This window comes from Pistacia vera, unplaced genomic scaffold (assembly GCF_008641045.1).
Source record: "Pistacia vera cultivar Batoury unplaced genomic scaffold, PisVer_v2 Contig496, whole genome shotgun sequence".
NCBI lineage: Eukaryota > Viridiplantae > Streptophyta > Magnoliopsida > Sapindales > Anacardiaceae > Pistacia > Pistacia vera.
This window is the reverse complement of record NW_022196330.1, coordinates 647,318-667,109: the sequence shown is the minus strand read 5'-3', so window position 1 is coordinate 667,109 and position 19,792 is coordinate 647,318. Positions and strand designations below refer to the sequence as shown.

Here is a 19,792-nt window from a genome sequence, read left to right as displayed (position 1 = left end):
AAATTTTAATCTAAAATTTATTTTTAAATATTATATTAAACATATTTTCTAATATTAAAAATATTAAGATATAATTAAAAATTTTGTATTATATTTTCATTTAACCTTTAAAAATTATTTTTAAATCACATAGGCAGTTTATAAGATATAAAAAAGGTCAGCAGTTTATTTAAAATAAGGAAAATAATCGCTTTTACTATTTTAGACAGTTTAAATTTAAACCTCCGTTTTGGGGTAGAAGTGCTAGTTTTCCAAAACTTAAGGGGTGTCAACGTTGGACTCGCGAAGAAAGCACTTAAACTGTACCGTTTTGAAGTGTAGGGCTTAATAAAACCCTTTTTCCCTCTCTTTGATTCTGAATTTGGAAGCTAAAAGCTATGGCGAGTGATTCTGACATGAGTAGCTGGACCGATCTTCTCCATTCTTCAACGAAACTGCTCGAACAAGCGGCTCCTTCTGCTCAGTTTCCTCCTCTTCAGGTCTTCTTTCTCTTTTTTTCCCCCCTTTGTTTCCGACAAAATGCTAACCGAAAAAGTAAAATATGTTAAAGTTTTAGGGTTTGGACAATGTACACTTGGCTTTTCGTTATTAACGAAGAAGTAAAGAAATGAAAGTCTCCAGTTTTTGAGGACTAAACGCAGCTCTGTTTGGTTCGCGAGAAAATTTTGGAATGGAAAACGGAAAGTATGAGAATGAAATTGTGCTATATTTAGCTTGTGTAATCGTGAGAAAGTGGAAAGTGAATGAACTAACATGCTTACATCTGTTGAGCTTGAGTTGCATTTATCATTTGTTTGGTTTATGAGAAATTGGTGAGAATGAGCGTCGGAGTTTGTCACTTCTGCTCATTTTAGTGTATCTTTTCTAATTACCAAGTTTGGAACTAGCGTTCAGATTTCTCTAGAGAAATGTGTGCAAGTTTAGTAAAAGGATCAAAGTCTGATTTATTATTATATTTTGTTAATGTTATGTAGGTAAGCAAATTGAGCCTACTGCCACTGTCAAGTTTATTTCTTGTTCTGATACATAAGAATATTGAAACTTCTTTAGTTTTCTTGTTTGGCTGCTTAAGTACATGGGACAGAGTGCTAAAATGAAAATTAGCTGAGTAAAACGTGCCTCTGTTATGTTTGAATCCCTGTATATGGCTTTCTTAACTTTGGTTTTCTTATTCTGTATCTGTTTCAGAGGAACTTAGATCAGTTAGAAGCATTATCTAAGAAGCTCAAGGCAAAAACTGTTAGAACAGAGGCTCCTTCTCAGTCTATTGCTGCCACAAGGTACTTCTGATTACATATTTATGTTGCTTGAATATATTGGTAGCTGCCAATATATCTAGGAAAGTCAGTATGAAATGTTTCAGCGAGTTGGGAATCTGATATTTTTTTTCCCAAAAGGATTAGGTTTATTTTTGTTTCCCATGATTTCTTGTCTGCCTAATGGATTATATTGAGTTTTTGGATCACAAGACTTAGTTGATTTATGATTTCAAACATCCTATTCATCTTTACTGCTTTTGCAGGTTACTTGCACGTGAGGGAATAAATGCGGAACAGCTTGCTCGGGATTTGAAATCTTTTGAATTGAAGGTAAAAATTCCTTTTGTATACTGTTTGATTTCTGATAACCTAAACTTTACTGGCTGTGAACTTGTAATCATTTCATGGATATATTAATCTCAAGTTGCTTCTTTAGTGGTTTTGCTGCCATTTTTATTTAATAACTTATTCTTTTCTTCTTTGCTGCCTTTTATTTTTTTCTTAAGACAACATTTGAGGATGTTTTCCCTGCCGAGGCAACTAGCATTGAAGAATATTTGCAGCAGGTAATTTTTGCTCTTAGAGTTGTTGCTAACACTATAAGAGCACGTTTAATTACCCATAGTGTTTAGCTTTTTCAAAATTTGTTTTACTTTTGACAGTGGAAAGCATATTCTACCTGTTTAGTGGCTTCAAATTATTTAGCATAACATGTTATGCCTGTTCATTTGGCTATTGTTACATTTAAATTATGTATTCCTTTTGAAAGCCCAAAATCACCTGACTAATCACTCACTTAAGAATTATGTATTACATTAGATAATGGAAGTGTTGGAATTTCATTTGTCAAGTGTCAAGTTTAGCTATAAAAAGAATGAGCACATCTTAAGGGAATAGATGACACTCTTTGGTGCCTTTTCACTGTCCTCTTGCTTCCTAACACTGATAATAAAAGGATTATAATACACCATCTGGTTATTATGTCAATGACTTTGTGAAGAACTTCCAATGACGATTTTAAGCAGTTTTCTATGATATGGGAGGCTCCCGTTTCCCTAAAATTAAATTCTTCTGCTGGACTGTGGCTTTGGGAAAGTGCTACAGAGACTATATTATTAATATTATTTGGGAATACCTGATTTGCTTGTGTTTTTCTCCTTTTCCTTCCTTAATACTATACGATCTTTTAATACGATCTTTTACTGTTTCATATAGAAAAAAAATTATCTCACTGATATTTTAGGTTTTTATTCTATTTGCCTGCACCCCTCCATGCAAAGATGATGAACTTCTTTTCACTGTTTAGAAAGACTGGCATTTCTGTTATCAGCTAACAACTGATTTTGATGCTTCCCTGGTCATTTGCTCAACTAGCATAGTTAAACTTTTAGATTAAAAGCATCCTCAAATTGTTAATGCTTAGAAGCAGCTAGTGCCGTACTCAAACTTTACCCTTCAAAACCTTTTCATTGTAGGTCTTGGCTTAGCAAATTTCTTGACATTTCCCAAAAGATCCACAAATGGGATAAGTCTAGAGAGAGATAGCAGTGAAGTAAGATTACTTAAAAGCCTTCTTTTTATCTGAACAGTTAATAAATTATCTGCCACATTGCGTTCTTCTTTGTTGTTTCCTCCATGCTTGTATGATTAAATGGTTCGACCTTTATGTGGTATGTACTTTTGTCCAATTCAAGCAAGCCTCCGGTCATTGCCTCCTTTTTAACTGGTGGAAGAGCTGTTACAATAGATATATAACTTTATTTTGTAAACTTTCTTAAATTTACATTCATATAAACTAGTCTGACTGTTAAGCATATATGTACTGAAGTGCTTGCAACCTATCTGTCTGCTGAGTGAGACCTGCAATGATTAAAACGCTGCTTCTCTCTTTTTCACCTATATTCTGTGTGCTATGTTCATGTGCTATTTTCTAATTTATGATAGAGTTTTGTTCCATCACATGGCTGCTACAGCTATTAAGCAATTGTTTTCTTTTTGGTTGCAAATTCTGCTTTGTTTTAGTATCATTCAACGATTTCACAAGTTTCTAGCCACATTATAAGCTTTTTAGTTTATGAGTGGTTGGTAGATGATATTGTATGCAATAACTATTTCACCTCAGGTTCATGAAATTGCAATGGTGTCGGCAATCCAAGAAGCTCAGAAGGATAACCTCAGAAGTTTCAATGATTACATGATGAAAGTTCAGCAGGTTAGTTTAACATGATAGATTTTTAGATTGTTATTATAACTTTGTTTGTAGGTTTCTCTTCACGCACACTAGTGCAACTATTGTTTCTACTATTGGCAGTTTTACTATGGTTATAACTTATAAAATTAGAATAATGTCTAATGAATGCATGAACTTTGTTTACTTCATCCATTTTAGCTTCTTAACCCTCTCTGTTTTTGAAGCAAAATTTTGTTGCATTCCCTAAATCAATCATTTGTTTCGTATACTCTGTCATTGCTGAGTGTTTATACAAGTACATGTTGATTAATTGTTTTTGTTTTCTAAAATATAAATTAAATATTTTTCGTTGACAAATATGTTTGATTTAAGATAATTTCCAACTGATTTACGATGGGTCAGGACATTTTCTTGAGGTACTCTAATGGAACCATGTGAGTTTCTGTTTCAGTTTCAGCAGGATGATTGTGTATTTTACTTAGAGCTTGTAACTACTATTTGCAAAAATTATGGAAAAAGGTTATATCCTTGAAACTAGTAGTATGTATTATAATTTCACAGTTTCTATCACAAAGTCTATTAATAACTTTTTGATTGTTTACTGTCCTGTGAGGTGGGAACATTCCATTGTTCTAGAGTGTTGTAATAAGTGTTAAGATCTTGATGGTAGCTGTGGGAATTTTCAATTCTTCTTGTGCATTTACTTCGGATTGATAGTTGAAATCTGTTGTTGGCAGGAGGACTGGCAAAAAGAAAAACGTGACTTTCTTCAGAGCCTAAGCCGAATTTCAACACTACCCAAGACTAACATGATTGATACAAGCACAGGGGGAACTCGTTCAGGTCAAATAGTGTCCGTGACTTCTAGTCCACATATTTCCTCAGGGCCATCTAGCATGGAGCTTGTACCCTTAGCTAACAAGCCTGTCCAAGAGAAAAAAGCAACTGTCTATGCTGAAGTTGTGAAGAACCTAAACAATGCGAGAGAGCGAGGATTACCATTTAAAGTAAGACTGGCTTTTATTTTTACTGAAAATACTCACTGATTCGGAAATATATTAGAGCTTGAGTTGCCTGTTTGCATATATTTTGTCTATTTGATAATTTACTGCCTGTTAGAGAAATATATAAGCTATCATCTTGACAGTAATCCCTAGTGAAGCTGGCAGTAAACTGTTCTTTATTCAGTATGCATGCCAGTTATAAGTTGTATCTGCTCTACCAATTTTTTGCCTTTTTTAAAGATTTTAACTATAACTACTTCTTCTAACATGGAATGACATATATCTTCTTTGGTTCTTTTATCTTGATGCTTTTCTTTCTGTTTACTCTATTATTTTATGTAGCCTGCAGCAGCTTTTAGGAGTGCTTATGAAAGTTTGGGCGTTGTAGTATCTGGTGGAAAATCAGTTAACATACAGAAAATATGGCACCTTCTTCAGGTTTTCTATATCGATTTATGTGTTTAATTTTTCTAAAATATGCTACAATGTAAATGTGTTCTTTGATTTGTTATGCTCCCTGCTATAATAAAATGCAACTAATTTGATGGATTCAATGCACTGGTAGATGATGATGGGTGAGGATGCAACTTTGCAACGAAATGTTTCTAGAAAGATGTCATTAGTAATTGGTGCGAGGCGTCATCTGGAGTGCGGGCATGAGAAATATATTATGGATACGATACAAAGCCATCCTGCGCAAGTAATGCCTCTGTCTACTATTACCTTATTTGACTCTATTTTGTGGAACTGGATTTTGCTTACAATTATATTTTATAGTATTTTTTTTTTATTACTGCTGTTTTTCTCGTGAACTCTTACTGCATGGTTGCCTTGCTCACATGAAAATCACTTTTACCATGATTCAGAGGCTTCCCTTCTTTGCTTCTGCAAGCTGCTCTGTTTTTCTCTATCTTGCCACTATATTTATAAAGCACTTATATGTTGCATTTATAATTTTTTATTATAGGCTGCTCTAGGTGGAACTGTTGGAAATTTGCAAAGAGTCCGCGCCTTTCTTCGGGTTTGTCTGCATATTGCTAAACAAGCTGATTTTACTTGTTGACTTGTTACTCTAGTTTTAAGTTATTTCTTTTAGCTTATGTCTGCTTTTGTTTGTATCTCTTTGCAGATTCGATTAAGGGATTATGGAGTTCTAGATTTTGATGCTGGTGATGCTCGTAGGCAGCCTCCAGTTGATACCACTTGGCAGCAGGTTTTATTTGATTGTTATTACTGTTAAACTATTTTTTATAAGAAACAAACATCCTGATTGATTATTATAGACATTTCATCTATGTGAAGCGTGGAGATTATTTATATTTTCTTTAGGTAATGTGATTCATGATTTTTAGGTCAATGTGATGGTCATAAGTTTCTATGCAATGCTATGTTTTGAAGTTTGGATCAATTTGCCCATGATTTTTAAAATCTGGATTTTTCAGGCTGTTAAGTATTTTCCTTTGATATGTGATAAGGAAGATGTGCTATTTATATTTTGAGAAAATAATTTTTACAACTTTGCATGATTTGAATTATATCATCAATATTCTGTGCACTACTTCCCTAATTCTCTGTTCAAACCATGCAGGAAGCATAATTTTGTGTTATATATCTGGTATCTTTTGAAATTGTGACCTCTAGTCTTTAACTCTTTGTACACTATGAGTGAAATATAAATGTTTGCTCTGGATTATGTAAATTTGCTGCTAGCATAGTTTGCTTTTATTTTTGTTGTGACATTGTGCTCCATTTTTCTNCAACATGATATCAGAGTTGAGATCTTGAGTTTGAACCCCAATGTTTGTAGGCATCTGTATCTGGGATTTGTTTTCCCTTATGTAATCTATTCTGTCTCTGTTTAGGCCATGTTATGTATAAGGGGCCTTGGTTGAAAGGTAAATATCACTGTTGGGTTCTTATTGCTTAAATTTTTGACTCAAGTGATTTCTTAACACTCCTTTTGTAATGGTCTGAGCCCAATTCTTTGCCTACTAGGAACTCTAATTTTCTGATGACTGTATTAATGTTTGAAGACATTACTGAAGCTCATGAAAAAGTTCATTTGCAGTTGAACACTTACATTTGTTAACTTGGCAACACAACCTTGCCAAGGTGAGTACTATATGCTCCATTTCAATCAGATTATTATATGCCCCATTTCAATCAGATGAAGGAATGTTTGAATTAGTCGAATCTACTTTAATTAGTAGTCTCGACTTAATTTGATCATGCTGTACACAAAATTGGGTATATTGTTTGTAACGTATCCCGCTGTACCTATATGAATGGAAGGTGTTTCTATTCTTCTTTCTGTGTAGCATATTTTATCTTTGTTCTTTCTCTGAGTCTAATCGAGGTAGATACTAGTGTTTGAAGATTGTTACTCTCTATATTTAACTTAATATCAACAGTACAACCTAACTCAAATATATACACACACTCAATAATTACAAATATACCCTTTACCCTTTACACTCTATATATACACAAAGTTTCCAACACTCCCCCTCAAGCTGGAGCAGATATATCTATCATGCCCAGCTTGTTACAAATATAAGTTACCCTTTTACCAACTAGAGACTTCGTGAAGATGTCAGCTAGTTGTTCCCCTGTTCTAACATGATTAGTAGCAATTAACTTTTGTTCAAGTTTCTCTCATACAAAGTGACAATCCACTTCTATATGCTTAGTCCTCTCGTGAAAGACTAAATTGTTTGATATATGTATGGCCGTTTGGTTGTCACACCACAAGTCCATAGTCCCTGGGTCACCAAACCCAATTTCTCTAAGAAGATGTCTTGTCCATATGAGCTCACACGTAACTTGTGCCATAGCCCAATACTCAGACTCTGCGCTTGACCTAGCTACAATCGGTTGCTTCTTACTTTTCCAAGAAATAAGATTTCCTCCAACAAAAACACAAAACCCAGTCATAGATCGTCTATCCACAGAGAATCCTGCCCAATCAGCATTTGAAAAACCTTCTATCTTATTATGACCAAGATCACTGTAAATAATCTCACGTCTAGGGGCTCCTTTTAGATACTTCAAAATATGGAGGACTGCATCCCAATGAGATGTCCTAGGAGATGACATAAACTGACTCACCACACTCACTGAAAAAGCAATATCTGGACGGGTTACTGTAAGGTAGTTTAACTTTCCAACTATCCATCTGTACCTCTCTGGATCACCAAATATCTTTCCATCCTTAGCATTCAATCTCACATTAGGAACCATAGGAGTGTCACAATGCTTAGCCTCACTTAGACCCATTTCGGTCAACATATCTAACACATACTTGCGTTGAGAGAGAAAGATCCCTTTCTTACTCCGAGAAATCTCAACTCCGAGAAAGTACCTTAAAGTACCCAAGTCTTTTGTGTGAAATTTGGAAGCCAAACAGTTTTTCAAACTCTGAATGCCAACATAATCACTACAAGTGATTAAAATGTCATCAACATAAACAACAAAAAGAATGATGCCAAAACTAGATTGCTTATAAAAGACAGAGTGATCATAAGCACTCCTATGTAAACCAGACTGAGTCACCACTTCGCTAAACCTCCCAAACCACGCCCGTGGAGATTGCTTTAAGCCATATAAAGATTTCCTCAGTTTGCATACCTTTCCTGACTCCCCCTGAGCAACAAACCCCGGAGGTTGCTCCATGTAAACCTCTTCAATAAGATCACCATGTAGAAAGGCATTTTTTACATCAAGTTGGTGAAGAGGCCAACGATATGAAGCTGCAAGAGAGATGAATAGTCGGACAGAGGTCATTTTAGCCACTGGGGAGAATGTCTCAGAATAATCAATACCATACGTTTGGGCATAACCTTTAGCAACCAACCGAGCTTTCAAGCGAGCCATAGTCCCATCGGGATTAGCCTTCACTGTGAAAACCCATTTGCACCAAATAGCCTTTTTATTTTCAGGCAACCCCATTAGAACCCATGTATCATTATGTTCTAGAGCCAACATCTCTTCTTCCATAGCCCGTCGCCACCCATCACATTAGAACCCATGTATCATTATGTTCTAGAGCCAACATCTCTTCTTCCATAGCCCTTTGCCAGCCATCATGAGCAATTGCTTCAGACACAGAGTTGGGAACAGACACAGAGTCTAAAGAGGCAATAAAAGACTTGGAAGATGAAGACAGAGAGTGATAGGAAACAAATGAGGAGATAGGATAGGTACAAGAGCGCTTACCTTTACAAAGAGCTATGGGAAGATCATGATCATGGTCAAAGGATGGAGGAATCGGATCAGAGGGCGAGGCAGTCGATAGAGGCAGTGGATCAGATGTTGCTGCAGGTGTCTCATGGTACTGGTGAACCCTACGAGAGTATACCTGGGTGATAGGAGGACGAGATGGTAGAGGACTATGATAGGTAATGTGGTAAACAAAAAGATCATTAGGGGGTGCTTCAAGAGAAGTAGATGAAGTGGAGGACTCAACATATGGAGTGGTTTCAAAAAAGGAAACATCAACTGAGATAAGGTACTTACCTAGGACAGGAGAAAAACAGCGATAACCCTTCTGATATCGGGAATAACCCACGAATATGCACTTGAGGGACCAAGGTTCAAATTTGGATGCATGAGGTCTAACATCTTGAACAAAGCACGTGCACCTAAACACTTTAGGAGGAAGAGAGAACAAAGGCTGTGATGGAAAAAAAATGGAGAACGGGATTTGACCACCCAAAACAGAAGAAGACATGCGATTGATCAAGTGACATGCTGTAGAGATAGCATCTGCCCAAAATTCTGTAGACTTTCATGTGAAAAAGGAGAGTACGAGCGACTTCTAATAAATGACGATTTTTGCATTCAGCAACTCCATTTTGCTGAGGTGTATAAACACATGATGACTGATGAATAATACCTCTGGTAGACAGAAAAGAAGAGAAAGGAGCAGAAAAGTATTCTTTGGCATTATCACTTCTGAGAATTTTAATAGATGAAGTAAATTGATTTTGTATTTCAGCATAAAAGGTACAAAATATGGAGAATAATTCAGAACGATTTTTCATAAAGTACAACCAAGTTACACGTGAAAAATCGTCCACAAAAATAACAAAATATCGATATCCAGACTTAGACAATACAGGGCAAGGACCCCAAACATCAAAGTGTATAACATCAAAAGGGGTTATGGCTCTTTTGTTTATCCTAGGGCTATAGGACACTCTATGGTGTTTTCCAAACTGACACGCCTCACACTCAAGGTGTGACACTGACCCTACATTAGGACACAGCCTTTTCAAAATGGGAAAGGGAGGATGACCAAGGCGACCATGTAGTATGGGTAGAGATGAATCATTGGTACACGTAACAGGTTGAGAGACAGGAGTGAAGACATCATCGAGCATATACAGGCCACCTGATACACGGCCCCTACCAATAATCCGCCTCGTCCCAAGATCTTGAAATATACAATGAGTAGGAAAAAAGTAAACACTACAATTGAATGCATTAGTAATTTGACTAACTGATAAAAGATTAAAGGGAAAATGAGGAAGGCACAAGACAGAGGAAAGAGATAGAGATTTGTTGAGATAGGTAGTACCGCATCCGATATTAGGTGCAGTAGACCCGTTAGCTAAGGTAACCGAAGACAAATTGGGAGAAGGTGTAAATGAGGAGAGAATACTTGTATCGCCTGTCATAGGGTGGGTAGCACCAGAATCAATGACCCAGTTACTACTAGAAGTGGACAAACAGGCTGTAGGATTACCTAACTGGGTTAAAGTAGTGGTAGTCGATGGGATAGATGATTGGGAGCAAGAATTCTGAGTGAGACGAGCATATTCTGCTGCGGAGATAACAACCTGTGATGGGGTGGGTAAGAGACCATCTTGAGTTACAACATGAGCAAACTTCCGAGTGTCTTGCATATTCAGGGGCTTGCCATGGAGCTTCCAACAATTTTTCTTTATGTGACCCTCAGTACCACAGTGAAAACAAGTACGAGGGTCATTACTACGATTGTTTCTAGGATCACGACTTGTCCCTTTGTTACCTTTGCCATCACCAAACTTCATGCTAGCTAGGGCCGTATGATCAACATTAGGATCCTTAAGGGTTTCTTTGTCCTTAGACACTCCTCGATCTTCCCCCTTACTAACTTTGAGAAGGCGAGCAAAGACATCCGTAAGAGAGGGAAGTGTCTCACTAGTAAGAAGTTGTGTACGAGCTATCTCATATTCCGGTCTCAACCCAGCCAGAAAACATTGCACTACCACTTGTTCTTCTTGTGCTTGCATCATTTTCACGTCAGTAGGGACATGAAACATAGCCCTTTTTTCTTCAAAGGCTTGTTTTATCTCTGTATAATATTCGAGCAATGTCTTCTCTTGCATATTTGCTCGATAGATCTTCAATAACAATTCGTGGGCATGAGACAAGTCTTGTTTACCAGCATACAAGAACTCTAGATACTCCCATAACTCCTTCACTGTATCACAGTGACTAATCACATCATCCACGGACGAATCAAGAGTGTTCTGAATCTGATTGAAGAGCTTATTATCTTCCATGAGCCATCTTTTTCGAGTTTTATTATCATTTTCTGTTTCCTCAGGTGGATTCTCGATTCAATGGTCTCTCATATCAATGCTGGACACATATCGTCGAATAATCCGCTTCCATTGAATATAATTCCTTTTTCCCAATAATTTTCGATCACTAATTTTGGTGGAGGAAGTGACAATTTCAGTCACCATCTTACCGTCCGCTGCCATATTGTCTAGCAAAGAACTGTAACTCCATATATTCACAACAATCTCAACACCAAACAACCCAAGCAAACACAACAACTCAAACCACTAGGATTCACAACAACTCTGGTATCACATTTTCAACTCCAAGCCAACACAAAGCATTCCCATTTTGACTAAAAAAAATTTACTGCGCCAAACCAACAATCAGAATCAGCACTCGCTGGAAAAAAAAGGGAAACAACGAAGAACAGAGTCAGACGTCGCCGGAAAACAAACACAGAGGTCAGACGTCGTCGGAAAATAGAGGGAAGAGGTTAGACGTCGCTGGAAAAAAGAGGGAAGAGGTCAGACGTCGCCAGAAAACAGAGGGAAGGGGTAAGACGTCGTTGGAAAACATAGTGTAGGGGTCAGATGTCGTCGGAAAACACAAGGAAAGGGTCAGCACTCGTCGGAAAACATAGGGAAGGGGTCAGATGTCGCCGGAAAACACAGGGAAGGGGTCAGACGTCACCGGAAAACACAAGGAAGAGGTCAGCACTCGCCGGAAAACACAGGGAAAGGGTCAGACGTCGCCGAAAAACAGAACCACGCAAATGGGTTTAGGGTTTATGCGTCCAGAGCTCTGATACCATGTTACTCTCTATATTTCACTCAATATCAACTGTACAACCTAACTCAAATATATACACACTCAATAATTACAAATATACCCTTTACCCTTTACACTCTATATATACACATAGTTTCCAACAAAGATATACCGCTTCCAAAGTTCAGATTGCTAGAATCTAAGAGTTCATAGACTGATATTATGAATGAAATCTTGTATTAAAAAAATAAAAGAATCATTAATGTTATCATAGCCACTTACTTTGTATTATCAAAATAAATTAGGTTTTAACCTGAAGGATAATACTCTGTTGTATTATAGTCTCTTTATCTAGTTCTTTGAATTCTGTGAATATTTCAGTCCTAAGAATTTCCTAACCAAGCTACTGGCTGATTTGTTAGTTTTGTGTTATATTCTGCCAAGGAGTCTGTGTAGCATATTTTTCTTCTTTATTCTTTCTCTGAGTCTAATCGAGGTAGATGCTGGTGTTTGAAGATATTCCGCTTCCAAAGTTAAGATTGCTGGAATCGAAGAGTTCATTGACTGATACTATGAATGAAATCTTGTATTAAGAAAACCAAGAATCATGAATGTCATCATAGCCACTCACTTTTTATTATCAAAATAAATTAGGTTTTAACCTGAAGGATAATACTCTTTTGTATTATAGTCTCTTTATCTAGTTCTTTGAATTCTGTTAATATTTAAGTCTTAAGAATTTCCTAACCAAGCTACTGGCTGGTTTTGTTAGTTTTGAATTATATTCTGCCAAGGAGTTAGTTCTCTAGAATATACATAATGATGTTTGGTTATTGCTTATGAGGCAGTGGAATGGTATTTGTTGTTGAATGATAATTAATTAAAGTTTGTGATTAATGGAGGTTAACTGTTTGTTTGTTTGTATTGAGAACATTATTTTTTGATTTACTTATTCTTTTTGCAGGATACAATCATCTGCTGTTGCACGAGCTGGTCCTGGATCATCTGCATCAACCAGCTCTCAGTCTTTAAATAATTCTTCTAGTTCTACAGTGGCTGCATCTTCAACTAGTAAAGTTGGTCCAACTTCATGGATGCACACTGTCTCATCTTTTACCCGTTCCACCAGGATTATCTGGAGCTCCAGGGACACCAGGCCCTCTCGGACTAGTGCCATCCCCACTGAAGGATGCTTCACCAGCAATTTTGGATTCAAACTCTTCTGCAGTATGGAGACCCAGTGTGTCAACTGCTCCTGCTCCATCAAATCAAGCAATTCAGCATTCAACATACCCTACCCATCCATCGTTACCTCCTATAACTGGTTCCTCTCAGGGACACTGGTTGCAGCACCCACAGACGGGTGTCATGCCTAGGCCGCCTTTTTCGTCATATCCCCCTGTTTATCCTACTCCCTTTCTTTTGCCGACACGTGGCATACCTCATCTTTCTGTTGCATCAAATGATTCTTTACCTCCTGGTGTTCCTTCTGTGACAAATGTTGGTGCAACTCCCACATCTTCTGCTGCTTCGGGGCAACAAGTGGTAGGCGCTTCAGGGATGCAGACAGAACCACCTTCTGGAATTGGTACGCTCAGGGTTTATGCTAGATTACTGATCAGCTAGCAATGTAAGAGCTGTTTATCCTTATTGTTGTTACCTGGAGTCAATTTTTGCCTCATCAATCTTTCATGGCTTTGTAGATAACAGGGAATGTGTACATGAGTTCGACGCAAACGAGCGATCTGCTGTCAATGAACAATTAGATGCATGGACAGCCCACAAGACTGATACAGGGGTTGTCTACTATTATAATGCTGAAACAGGATAATCAACTTATAACAAACCTGCTGGCTTTAAGGGGGAGGTATATGTAATTATTACTTATGGTCACTTGTTGATAAGTTGTTAGAGCACTATGCATGTTATTTTGTTTATATATTCTTATGCAAAGCATACTTCTGGTACTAAATTTTGTATAACTTCCAAAATGTCAATGGAATAGCTTTGAGGTAAAATTCTATTGGTGATGCATTTGATTAGATTGACCTCTTATCTGATCCTTTTTCGGTCCAGTCCATATAATTGTATTTGTTTTAATTTTCCCACCCAAAACCACCCTGCTATAATATGAAAGAAGTCATGAGTAATTTGGTGCACAAATAATGATAGCACGCTGGTTTAGAACTACAAAAAAGGCGTAGGATATACTGCTGGAAGATTCTGAAAAATACAGGGGAGGGATAATGAGATTATATTAGATCGCTTAGCATTTCTGGCACTGCCCAAAATTCTTGCTGGCGTATTACTCCAAATATATGGACTGGGTAACATATACTGTTTGAGGAATTATTATTTTCTTGAACTCTTAAGATGCTTTCTGGCATCGTACCATTGGATTTTTATTGAAGTATAAAACTAGTGTTCGTTGACCTCTCGGCTAGTGGTGTTTTGCTTCCCTTTTAGCTATCATTTGTGGCTTCAATTAGCCTTTTCTTGAGCTGTTGAATGTGTGTCTAATCATGTGTCGTATTTTGTTTTAACATTGTGCAGGTTGACAAAGTTTCTGTGCAACCAACTCCGGTTTCAATGTAAGTTATTTAAATTTGGCAATATCTTACTAGCAGTTTTGTCCTCAGAAACAAAATGTGCTTCGACTCATGTAATTTTTTGGTTCAGTTTTCTGGATTCTTTATATGTCTATATTGAGTGCTGAAGATTCATTGTCTGTTGTGTAATTTTCAAATATATATCGATCATCAGCAATAATCAGTTACATATTGAAGATTTATTGGTGCTTTTGATTGAGCTAAAGTGCCTCACGAAGCAAGCCCTCACGAAGCATTGGCTTGAGTTCAAATTTTGTATTGGCCCGTTTGAGGTCCTAGCTCTCTTTCCTTTAAAGAAAGCCCAAAAACTTTATGCTAAAAGGTAAGATTATATCAGGATGACCCTTTGGAAGTTAACTTACTTGCCATCTTTCTATGAAAATGAAGCCAATATGCATTGTTTTAAAAACCGGACCGGAGGGCAACCCGCTCTACTGGCCGGGTCACGGTTCAACCGGTCCAATCGGTTGGACCGTCGGTTGGACCGGTGACATCATCACAATGTGTGATGACATCAGCACATTTTTAAAAAAACTTTATCCAAAAGACCACTGGCTGGAATGAGATTGGAACACACTTCATACAACAAATAATTCTCACTATCTTTTAATTTCCTCCATCAAATCCTTAACCATTTAACAAGAAGTATGAAATTTCTCAAACAATAGAATTAAAGGATCTTGGGCTTTTGTGTAGCCCAAATGTTGATACAATATAGTTTCAGCCCCATTCTACAACAATTGAGACTTAAATTGGCCCATGACCAAGTAGTGGAATACAACTGGCCTTGGAAAACATTTGCAACATTTCTAGGGAGCCAATGCTTTGGTTTTGGGAAACATTGGAAAATTCGAAAACCAAAACAAAACAGGTTCAGCAGCACCGACACCATGCCATTACCAGACAAAACCAATGGCTAATCAATGGGCATGACATCCTCTGTTTTTTTTCTTCTGGTGACTCAACTTCTTCATCTCAAACACCAAAAATTTGATTCTGTGGAAACAATATTCAGTCAGTTCCCCTCCTCAACATATTTCGCTGACCAGAACCAATTGAAGCTGGAGACTAACAGCTATATACAAGCAACTGTGGAAGATGAAGATCTGGTGGAGTCAAGGTTCTGCCTGGACACGCACCGGCCTTAAAGACGCAATTTCTTGATCGCAAGTTTCAATCTTGTAATCGATTATCTCTAAGTCTTCCTTTTCGTTTTTGTTTTCCATTTTCTTCCTGTACATACACAAGATGTGCATACGTTTCATAGAAAAAAAAATCATCAACGAAATTTAATGGAGAAATTTTCGAAGAGAAGCTAAGAAATCTAAGAAATTTTAGTAGAGAAACTGAGAATGAGAAGAATCTGAGAAACAGAGAAAGGAAATCGATGGAATGGGCTGCGGTAGTGCGATTGGGTATGGTTGGGGGTTTTGAAATCAGACCGGTTTATCGGACCGGCGGTTCATTGACTTTATCAGGGTTTTGACCGGGTTAACGCGGTTTAATGTATAGTGACGGTTTTAATGTTGACTCGGACCGGATACGTGATCGGTTCCCGGTTCAACCGGTTGAATCGGCCGGTCCAGTCCGGTTTTTAAAACAGTGCCAATATGTGGTAAATGAGAAATTATTTTTTCAGTGTTTTTGCACTTACAGAAAGAAGGGGCAGGTTTATTGCTGTATGTTTTTTCATGAATAGCATTTTTATTTTCTGTGAATTCTTCTAGGGCTAAAGTCTAGGCAAATACTTCAATGTTTAAGGGGAACATGTGCTTTCCAAATCATATTGAATTGGTTGAAGTCATCATTTAGATTTTCTTCACAAAGTTTGTCAAAATAGGATTAAGAGGAGTGGCAATCTTAAGAGCAAGTTCCGTGGTCATCCTATCTGCCTTGTTCTTATTTAAAAGCACATTATCAATCAATCTCGACAATGTTGAAAATTTCAAGATCTCCTTATCTCTTAAATCCTTTCGAAATTATAAATCCAGCTCCAGTTTTTATGAGCCGATGAAGGAAACATGGATGTTCTCAAATCTATTACGACCTAAAAAAAAGAATCTATGATGACATAATCTAAAAAAGGTGAGGAAATCAATCACTTATGCTTTCTCCTTTGATCCATGTTATTCACCCAAAAATAGATTTACTTGCCATTTCAAATTATTAAATCAATATTATTAATGACGGGAACAACTTGAAAATATGATTTCAAGGTCTACTGTTTGAACTAGATAATTTTCCATTTGGCTGAATACCATGTAAGCTTTTGGTGACTACAATGGTCAGACCATTCTTCCAATGGGAAACTTCTGATCACCACTTTGCCTGCAGAACCCTATCCTTTTTCCTGAAATTCCCTTTGGTAAGGGCCTAACAATAGTATTTAAGCTTTAGCACCCTCCTTTATTTGCCCTTGCTCATAAAAGTTACAACCATAATGATAAATACAATTCATTATAATTTAGTTGACAGCTTAAGTTGATAAGTAAGGCAATAATATATACTTTCTATCATGCCTAATAACTTATTCAAAGAGTAGTATCATCCCTATAACAAGATCCATTGCGTCTTTTTAGCTTGTAGTACATTGAATTGACACTATATCATAGTTAAAATTATCCACTAAACACTAATAGGGTTAAATGGTGAACTTTTGTCTATTATAGTTTTTTAAGGAGTATCCTATATTGAAGAAATGTATAGTATTTCCTTCGTAATTTTCTTATGTTTTCTTCTGTTTATGGACTATTTGGTTGGCACTGATTGGGCATTGGTTACAACAAATGATGGCAAAAAGTATTACTACAATAGAAAAACCAAGATTTGATATTGAATGAGACATTTGATTCTCATTAAAAAAAGGGTAGAAAGAGTTCTGTGAGAACATTATTTATTTCAGTATTATCAATCTATGTTGTTCAAGTATTATAGATATAGAAAGTGAGTGAAACCTATGCTGTATGGTATCAATAATCAATATGCTACATATACTTAGATCTCAATTGCTGAAATATAAGAATCAACCAGAGAATGTGGGAAGCCAACTATGTTATGCTATTAACCATTTGTTGCTGATAGAAGTTTTAGGTTTTTTTTTTTGGGGCCACTTTATAGTCTTAGTTGTTTAGTGGTAGACTAAACTTCAATGGTGAAGATTGATTTTTCTCTCAACACATTGTGTTTCTCTTCCATTTCTTCTGAGCTTCTCCCGTTCTTATTATATAGATTTTTCCTGTTTCTCTCTCCCTCGTATTCCACTAGTCCTACACACCACCTCTTCCTAGGATATGCTTACTTTCACTCTTATCAAGCAGATTACCAGAAATTTTATAGAACATGTTAATCTCTTTTATTTTTTTCCCTAAATTTGTATTTTACACTGTGCAATGTTTCAAGTGCTGATATTTAGAGACTTGTTCTAAATGCCAGAACATCTGTAGAAGGACTCTTTTCTCAAAGCCTTTTCATTTGATTCAGTTTCACATATAAGTGAGAAGGGATTATAAAATATTTGAAGATTTCTTTCACCATCGACTTAATAATTATATAAATATGGACTTTTATTGAATTCTGTGGAGCTTCTTTTGTATCTGCTATTAATTGTAAAGTTGGTGATGCACCATGTGTCTATCTCATTGCCTTGCATGGACTCAAAACTTTGACTGTTTACTTTTACCTTAAAGAAAAAGGTATTTTATTGAATATTTGTTGAACAATGTTGTTGGTTGGTTGCAAAAAGTGTCTAGAGCACGCAAGAGATTTAAGGACAATCTGAATCTCCGTGTCTTATTTTTCTATCAATTTGCAACCTCAGCCAGTAACATTTGAATGTTTAAAATTTTACTACTCAGCTCCTTTTCTCTTTTAATTCGGGAAAGAAAGAAATATTATCAGTCCCATTAGCATGTGTCTTGTTCATCAGTAATCTACACAATGACTCTGAATTTCATTTTTCAAAGTGTATATCTTTAGTTCATATTCAAAATACTGAATGTTAGTACGAACAGTGTCAACCTGTCGTATTCAATTCTCTGAAGAAATCATAGTGTATGAATCTGTAGTCTGCGCTAGAAATTCATGAATCAATATTAAATCCATCTGAAAAAACAACATGCAATCTCAGGATTGATTCAACTGTTGCCCGTGTCTTATAAATGTTATTATGAGTCTATTGTTCACTGCAACATTGATTTCTTTCTTAGCATCTTCAACTTGACCAGGGAATGTTGTATACTATCATACAAATGTCTTTAATATATGTCACATTCAATTGTTGAAGAAATAGCATTCTCGAAAAGATATTCAAGTGCTACAAATTAACCTTTACCAACACATTTAGTGATGATACCTTAGGGGGGAAATTGCAATTGACTCTTATGTTTTAGGATCTGCCAACTTTAAAAATTTGATGTCTGTGCGAGCATGTTAATGTATTCACAGTTTAGTACTTGAAAAGTTGGATCACTTGATGAAAACTGAAATAAACATTAGTGTATGTTTTGAATTATATTCTTTTGAAAGATGAGGCGGATTGCACTAACATGATGGATTTAACTTTTTTAAATGGGTCACAAAATTGTTAGAACTGAGATTTAAGTGATGGGGTACTGTTTCCTTTGCCGCCTTCTTATTTTGAATATGTTTTATTCTTTGGTTATTCTTATTATTTTTATGTATTATGTGAATATGACCAATTTCTCTGCTCTTGTATCTGTCCTAATATCCCTAAATACATATTTGCTTTGTCAAAATGCGAGAGATAGTTGTTGATCCAGTGTACATTTTATTTCCAAGGTTAAGTGTAATGCATAATTTTTCTTAAATTGTGGTTGGTCATCCTTTCTTCTCTAATTTTAGCTATGGCCATATTTGTGCAAATTTTGATATGTTTTCTAATTAAAAAACTAGTTCTATGAGTGATTAGTGTACAAACTTTTGGCGTCTACTGATGATTATAGTATCTATAAATATGAATTAGCAATTTTATGCTAATTCTAATTGTTATATAAGGGATATATAATTGCTATATAAAAAGTACATGCTTTATTATAATTGTCATGAATTTCGGTATGTTTAATTTTAAATCGATATCCAACACTGGTTTACATTGTAAGGTGAGTCCAAATGAAAACGCGCGCTAGTATGTTTGGCATGTTGCATTAACTTGAGCGTGGCCAATATGCATTGGAATTAGTTGTGTCATGCAATTGTATTTCATGAATTCTGCTAATTGTAGCGAGACTAATGTGTATAATTATGTCATCTTCAATTAATGTAGAATGACGTTTGTTTGCTGCGTAGGAGTATTAGGACTAAGATAGGCCTGATCGGCCAAATTTTTTGCGTTGTTCTAATAATAGGGTGATGCGATTTCTACGTTTACGAACGTGTCGAGAGTATGTGAAT

At 36.3% G+C, this 19,792-nt stretch overlaps 2 protein-coding genes across 2 annotated transcripts; both read left to right on the top strand.

Moving 5' to 3' along the window:
* Positions 1-374: 374 nt before the first annotated feature.
* LOC116105278 (nuclear pore complex protein NUP93A-like) lies at positions 375-5,694 on the top strand. The gene is made up of 10 exons (XM_031391724.1): positions 375-479; positions 1,189-1,280; positions 1,523-1,589; positions 1,766-1,825; positions 3,382-3,471; positions 4,188-4,457; positions 4,797-4,892; positions 5,020-5,154; positions 5,422-5,475; positions 5,584-5,694. The coding sequence occupies exons 1-10, from the start codon at positions 378-380 to the stop codon at positions 5,692-5,694; spliced, it is 1,077 nt and encodes a 358-aa protein (XP_031247584.1). The 5' UTR covers positions 375-377.
* Positions 5,695-12,750: 7,056 nt separating this feature from the next.
* Positions 12,751-14,408, top strand: LOC116105267 (pre-mRNA-processing protein 40C-like). Its single transcript, XM_031391715.1, has 3 exons — positions 12,751-13,362; positions 13,478-13,641; positions 14,328-14,408. Exons 1-2 carry the CDS (start codon positions 13,143-13,145, stop codon positions 13,603-13,605), a joined length of 348 nt encoding a protein of 115 aa, XP_031247575.1. The 5' UTR covers positions 12,751-13,142; the 3' UTR covers positions 13,606-13,641; positions 14,328-14,408.
* Positions 14,409-19,792: the final 5,384 nt, after the last annotated feature.

Bases quoted from the DNA above. Each gene is read 5' to 3' on its own strand.
- LOC116105278 (XM_031391724.1), top strand. From the start codon at position 378: ATGGCGAGTGATTCTGACATGAGTAGCTGGACCGATCTTCTCCATTCT. The intron at 480-1,188 runs GTCTTCTTTCTC...TATCTGTTTCAG, and splicing joins CTCAGTTTCCTCCTCTTCAG to AGGAACTTAGATCAGTTAGA. The intron at 1,281-1,522 runs GTACTTCTGATT...CTGCTTTTGCAG, and splicing joins CAGTCTATTGCTGCCACAAG to GTTACTTGCACGTGAGGGAA.
- LOC116105267 (XM_031391715.1), top strand. From the start codon at position 13,143: ATGCCTAGGCCGCCTTTTTCGTCATATCCCCCTGTTTATCCTACTCCC. The intron at 13,363-13,477 runs GTACGCTCAGGG...ATGGCTTTGTAG, and splicing joins AGAACCACCTTCTGGAATTG to ATAACAGGGAATGTGTACAT.